Source organism: Terrapene carolina, unplaced genomic scaffold, assembly GCF_002925995.2.
Source record: "Terrapene carolina triunguis isolate 2854851 unplaced genomic scaffold, T_m_triunguis-2.0 Scaffold51349, whole genome shotgun sequence".
Classification (NCBI taxonomy): domain Eukaryota; kingdom Metazoa; phylum Chordata; order Testudines; family Emydidae; genus Terrapene; species Terrapene triunguis.
In genome coordinates, this window is record NW_020715700.1 from 1 (window position 1) to 6,848 (window position 6,848).

A 6,848-nucleotide genomic window follows, 5' to 3' on the forward strand; every position below is an offset into this window, starting at 1 on the left:
CCGGCTCTGGGAGGGGGGCGGGAGCCAGGACTCCTGGGTTCTCTCCCTGGCTCTGACGCGGGGTCCCGTCCAGGGAAGAACTGCCAGCTGATGGATTTCTGCCCCACCAACCCCTGCGCCAACGGGGGCACCTGCCTGCTCACCTACCCGCACATCGTGTGCCAGTGCCTGCCCGGCTTCGACGGCCACACCTGCCAGCACGACGTCAACGAGTGCTACCGGGACCCCGGGCCCTGCACCAACGGGGGCACCTGCCTCAACAGCCTGGGCTCCTTCCGCTGCCTCTGCCCCCCCGGCTTCTCTGGCCCCCAGTGCCAGCACCGCGCCGGGCCCTGCTCCGCCGGGCTGTGTCTGCACGGCGGGACCTGCCGCCCCCTGCCCGGCGGCTTCCACGGCTGCCTGTGCCCGCCAGGTAAGGGCTGCGCCGGGGCGGGGGCTGGGCCGGGGGTGCCTTGTCGCATGTGGGGCTGACATTCAATATGGCCGCCGAGGTGTCGTATCGGCCGCTGGTGCCGAATATGGCCGCCAGGCCCTGGCCCGTTCCTGTAGACTGGACCGTCCCAGTATGGCCACCCCATCGATTTCTCATCCCCCGGACAGGGCCAATCCAATATGGCCGCCACATTGAGATGCCTTCCCCTAGTCAGAACCAATCCAATATGGCCGCCCCATCGAGGCTGTAACGATGCTGCCCGTGGGAGCCAGCTGAGGTCACTCAATCAGGGTGAACTGCAAACAGACCGCGGCAGACAAACCCCGAACGCTGGTGGATCTTCCAGTGCTGAGATTTACCAACCAGCCCAAAACAGCCTCTGTGTTACCTCCCTGGTTACTCAGACGTCCAACCAACGCAGTTCCCTTAAAGTGCCCAGCCTCAGGCCTCCATCCAGACACACCTGTCAGATACGATGATGATTACTGAAAATCTGATCTCATCAGATACAAGAAAAGGTTCTTCCAACCCCAAAGGATCAGCCACATACCCAGGTCCAATTATAACTCAGATCTGACCCAAAATACACGCTACAGCCAATTCTTATGAACTAAACTAAAATTAATTAGAAAAGAAAAGGGAGAGAGTGTTGGTTAAAAGATCAATATACGGACAGACTTGAATTCAATTCTTGAGGTTCAGACACAGCAGAGATGAGCTTGTAGTTGCCAAAAGTCCTTTTAGAAATAGTCCATAGGTTATAGTCCAATGTCCATGTTCAGGGCGGCTCCAGTCAGTGACTGGGGATCTCAATCCTTATGGCTCAGGGTTTCCTCTTCTTGAAACCCAAAGCAGATCTGAGATGAAGCAGGATCGTGTCCCAGGGTTCTTATACATTTCCAGCAGCCGCTCGGCCTGAGAAAACCATAGGCTTAATTCTCCTTCTCCCAAACATCCTGGCAATGAGCACAGGGTAATTTATCCATTAAACAGTTCAGATCCAGGTCACCACAACCTGCAAAGAGACACAGAGACAATGATACTATTTCCCTCCAGGGTCTCCCCAAAGGTTAATATTCCGGTTTGGTCTTTGAATCAAAGCCCTAGCAATAGACAAGCCTTGTTTGCTTTCATCATCTCCCATCTCCCTAACGATGCGGCGGCGTTTCCCAGCTCTGCTCGTTCCCAGATCTTCCTAACGAGTCTCCACAGTTGGGCCCTGGGGCAGGTGGGTCTGGGCGGGAATTGACTCTCTCTGGCCTGGCCCTGTCAGTGAGAGATGAGATCACACTCAGAACGTCCCAGAGGCGCCTTCCCCTAGACAGACCAATCCAATATGGCCGCCATGTTCTTGGTTCCTCCCACCAGCTGTTATGTCCAGCGGGGCCGTTATGGGACGGGGCTGATTAGAACCAGACCCGTTCCTGGGGGTGACTGGGAATGGGGGGGACTCGGTGGGGGGGGGTCAGCAGGCACCCCCGGAGGCCAGTCTCCAAGATGGCCGACCTCCCCAGCCCCTCCGCCCTGGTAACCGTGGCTCCCAGCATGGCTGCCCACTGTGGAGGGGAGCGACTGCGGCTGAATTACCCCCCCCCCTTGGGGGCGTCTCTCTCTGTCTCCCTCCAGGGTACACGGGGCAGCTGTGTGAGGTGAACCCCAATGACTGCGTGGGGCATCACTGCCGGAACGGGGGGGCCTGCCAGGACGGGGTGGGGACATACTCCTGCCTCTGCCCCCCCGGCTGGATGGGTGAGTAGGACGCCCCCCATCCCTTACTGGGGACAGGACCCAGGGGTCCTGGCTCCCCCCCCCCCCCCCCCACTCTAACCACCAGTCCCCTCTCCTCTCGCAGAGCCAGGGAGAGAACCCAGGAGTCCTGGCTCCCAGCTCCCCCTGCTCTGACCCACCAGACCCCACTCCCCTCCCCCAGCCGGGGAGAGAACCCAGGAGTCCTGGCTCCCAGCTACCCCCGCTCTAACCACCAGACCCCACTCCCCTCCCAGAGCCGGGGAGAGAACCCAGGAGTTCTGGCTCCCAGCCCCCCTGCTCTAACCACTAGCCCCCCCCCAGCATCCTGACGCGCTCCCCGCAGGCTGGGACTGCTCGGGGGACGAGGACGAGTGCCTGGCGCCGGGGCCCCCCCCCTGCCACCACGGCGGCACCTGCCACAACCTGCCCGGGGGCTTCCGCTGCGTCTGCGTCAACGGCTGGTCGGGCACCAGCTGCAGCCACAACGTGGACGACTGCGTCTCGGCCACCTGCTTCCCCGGCGCCACCTGCCTGGACCGCGTGGGCACCTTCCTCTGCCAGTGCCCCCCGGGGCGCACAGGTGGGGCCGGCCGGGGGGTGGGGAGTGGGGTGGGCCTGGCCCTTCTAGGGGGCGCCGGCTCCCACCAGCCCCAGGGCAGGGACCAGCTGGCTCAGGGGGGCGGGGAATGGGCCCGGGCCCTGTCTCCTCTGGGGGTGCCGGCTCCCGTCCGGCCCCAGGGTGGGGACTGGCTGGTTCAGGGGCGTGGGGGGTAGGAAGTGGGGCCTGGCCCCTCTAGGGGACGCCAGCTCCCATCCAGCCCCAGGGCGGGGACTGGCTGGCTCAGGGGGGTGGGGAATGGGGCAGGCCCCGATCTGGGTGCGGCTGGCTCTGGGTGGGGGCGTCTCTCACCCCATCTGACGCCCCCAGGGCTCCTGTGCCACTTGAGCGACGCCTGCCTGAGCAGCCCCTGCCACGCGGAGGCCTCGTGCGACACCAACCCCCTGACGGGCTCGGCCGTGTGCGTGTGCCAGCCGGGCTCCACTGGGCCCACCTGCCACCAGGACCTGGACGAGTGCCAGCTGGGTGAGTGAGGCCGGGCACGATCAGCTGCGTGTCTCTGCCCGCATGTCACGTGAACGGCACGTCGGTGCAGGTCCCGTGTCACTGAACATGTGGGCCAGGCCCATGAATTAAATCTCTGCCTGTTCCCCTGTGTCTGTGCGTGTGCTTTGCACGTTTATGCACCATCCTGTGTGTCTGCGTGGACGTGCACGTTTGTGTTGTTTGTGTGCCTTCACTGCATCACATGACTGTGCGTGTGCATTACATGTCTGGGCATATTTTCCATGTGTGTCTGTGTGTGTTGTCTACATGTGTCCATCACATGTCCGTGCGTGGCCCCGAGTCCACGCATGTTGTTCACATGTTGGTGCATGGCCCACCGTGTCTAGGCATGTTCATCGCATGTTGGTGCCTGGCCCCCTGAGTCCAGGTGTGTTGATCGTGTGTCTGCACATGGATCCATGTCCAGGCATGTTCATCATGTGTCTGTGTGCCCCTCCCCCGAGTCCAGGCGTGTTCATCCTGTGTCTGCACATGGCCCCTGAGTCCAGGTGTGTTCATTGCTTGTTGGTGCCTGGCCCCCCGTGTCCAGGCATGTTCATCGTGTGTCGGTGCATGGACCCATGTCCAGGCGTGTTGATCGCGTGTCAGTGCCTGCCCCCCCGTGTCCAGGCATGTTCATCGCGTGTCGTTGCCGTGTTGGCCCCACGCCAGCCCCCTGACGCCCCTCCCCCAGGTGCGGAGCCGTGCGAGCACGGTGGGCGCTGTGAGAACACCGTGGGCTCCTTCCGGTGCCGCTGCCCGGCCGGCTACACGGGGTCCCGCTGCGAGGCCGACGTGGACGAGTGCCTGAGCCAGCCCTGCCTGCGGGGGGCGCCCTGCCTGGACCTGCTCGGCCACTTCCAGTGCCTCTGCCCCCCCGGCTCCCAGGGGCCCACGTGCGAGCGAGAGGCCGACGCCTGTGCCAGTCACCCCTGCGGGAACGGGGGGCGCTGCCAGGCCGGGGCGGGGGCCTTCCGCTGCCACTGCCCCCCCGGTGAGACGCCCACTGGGATCTGGGGGCTGCCATGGGGGGGCTGGGCATGGACCGGGATCTGGGGGGCTGGGGCTGTCTCGGGGGGGCTGGGCATGGACCGGGATCTGGGGGGGCGGGGGCTGTCATGGGGGGGCTGGGGGCTGTCATGGGGGGGCTGGCCATGGAGCGGGATCTGGGGGGCTGGGGGCTGTCTCGGGGGGGCTGGGCATGGACCGGGATCTAGGGGGCTGGGGGCTGTCTCGGGGGGGCTGGGTGTGACAATGCAGTTCTGGCGGAACCCAACTGAGAGTGCCAACTCAGGACAAATTGCTCAAACAGGGCAGTTGCAGCCCAAGGCTGGGGGTTTTTCCGCCTCTAAGGCACCAAACCAGCCAGACTAAGAGGACTTCGGTCTCACCCCACTGGCTAACCGCAAGTCTCACAAGCAATCTCCTAAGACACTCCAATTTCCCAGTATCACCACCAGTGCCACTCGTTATGGGGACAAATGGTTATGAAAACCAAGACCCCAGTAAAAGAAAAAGGTTCTCCTGATCCCAAAGGACCAAGCCCCAGACCCAGGTCAATATACAAATCAGATCTTACCCACAAATCACGCTGTTGCCAATCCTTTAGAATCTAAAATCTAAAGGTTTATTCATAAAAGGAAAAAGATAGAGATGAGAGTTAGAATTGGTTAAATGGAATCAATTACATACAGTAATGGCAAAGTTCTTGGTTCAGGCTTGTAGCAGTGATAGAATAAACTGCAGGTTCAAATCAAGTCTCTGGAACATCCCCCGCTGGGATGGGTCTCAGTCCTTTGTTCAAAGCTTCAGCTTGTAGCAAAGTTCCTCCAGAGGTATGAAGCAGGATTGAAGACAAGATGGAGATGAGGCATCAGCCTTTTGTAGCCTCTTCCAGGTGTAAGAACACCTCTTTGTTCTTACTGTGGAAAATTACAGCAAGATGGAGTTTGGAGTCACATGGGCCAGTCCCTGCATACTTTGCTGAGTCTCAAGGCATATTTGCCTTCTCTCAATGGGTCCATTGTATAGCTGATGGTCCTTAATGGGCCATCAAGCAGGCCAGGCAGAGCTAACACCAGTTTGTCTGGGATGTCACCCAGCAGCATAGCACAAGTTTGAAATACAGACAGTATAGAGCCAATATTCCTAACTTCAACTACAAAATTGATACACACATACAGACAGCATAATCATAACCAGTAAACCATAACCTTGTCTTAGACACCCCATTTGACCCCGTTTATACAAGATTTGGTGCCACTACAGGACCTTGGTTGCAACAATGATCTATATGGTCCCAGATTATATCAATAACGTCACACTGGGCATGGACCGAGATCAGGGGGGCTGGGGGCTGTCTCGGTGGGGCTGGGCATGGACCGGGATCTGGGGGGCTGGGGGCTGTCTCGAGGGGCTGGGCATGGACCGGGATATGGGGATCTGTCTCTGTTGGGGGACATTAGAACTGGGACAGGGGAGTGTAGATTTGGGGGACAGGGACCCAGGGGACACTGGCATAGGGGGGCGGATTTGGGGGATTCCCCTGGGGGACGTGGGGGAGGGGCTGGGGGGCTGGGTCGGAGCCCCCCTGACCCCCTGTCGCCCCAGGGTTCAAGGGGCCACGCTGCCTGGAGGAGGCGGGGGCCTGCGCCAGTGACCCCTGCCGGGGGGGCACCTGCCTGGAGGTCGCGGGCGGCTTCTCCTGCCTCTGCCCCCCGGGCTTCACGGGCCCCGACTGCGCCCCCTGGAGCGACGCCTGCTGCCAGCGGCCCTGCGCCCAGGGCACCTGCCAGAGCCACCCGCAGGGGTAAGGGGGGCCGGGGCCGGGGGGCGGGATGGGGGGCGGAACCTCACACTGACCCCGCCCCCCTGCCCCACACAGGGCTCTGTGCGTCTGTGCCCCCGGCTGGACGGGCCGGGACTGCTCGGCCGAGATCGACCCCTGCGATTCGGGGCCCTGCCCCCAGGGGGCAACCTGCCAGCCCCAGCCCCACGGCTACAGCTGCACCTGCCCCCAGGGGTTCACAGGTAATGGCCCCCCCCACTCCTGATCCCCACCCCCGACCCCTCACTCCCGACCCGCAGCCCCCGGCGCCCCCCACTCCCGACCCGCAGCCTCCCCACTCCACCAGCACCCCTCACTCCCGACCCGCAGCCCCCCAGCTCCGCTGGTGCCCCTCACTCCCGACCCGCAGCCCCCCTGCTCCGCCCGCGCCCCCCACTCCCGATCCGCAGCCCCCCAGCTCTGCCCGGCGCCCCCCACTCCTGACCCGCAGCCCCCAGTTCCCCCGGCGCCCCTCACTCCCAATCCGCAGCCCCCGGCTCCACCAGCGCCCCCCACTCCCAACCCGCAGCCCCCCAGCCCAGCCGGTGCCCCTTACTCCCGACCCGCAGCCCCCGGCTCCCCCGGCGCCCCCCACTCCCGACCCGCAGCCCCCCAGCTCTGCCCGGTGCCCCCCATTCCCGTCCCGCAGCCTCCCAGCTCTGCCCGGTGCTCCTCACTCCCGACCCACAGCCCCCTGCCAGCCCAGCCCTGGGCTCCCCGCTCTGTCTCTGCCC

At 63.0% G+C, this 6,848-nt stretch overlaps 1 protein-coding gene across 1 annotated transcript; it reads left to right on the forward strand.

Annotated features, from left to right (window-relative positions):
* Positions 1-73: 73 nt before the first annotated feature.
* Positions 74-6,317, forward strand: LOC113405859 (neurogenic locus notch homolog protein 4-like; the record flags this gene model as incomplete). The annotated part of the gene is made up of 7 exons (XM_026647138.2): positions 74-412; positions 2,060-2,182; positions 2,526-2,762; positions 3,111-3,266; positions 3,982-4,281; positions 5,898-6,096; positions 6,172-6,317. Coding segments are annotated over 7 exons (1,500 nt in total), but the record flags the coding sequence as incomplete, so codon positions are not given.
* Between the last annotated feature and the right edge of the window lie 531 nt (positions 6,318-6,848).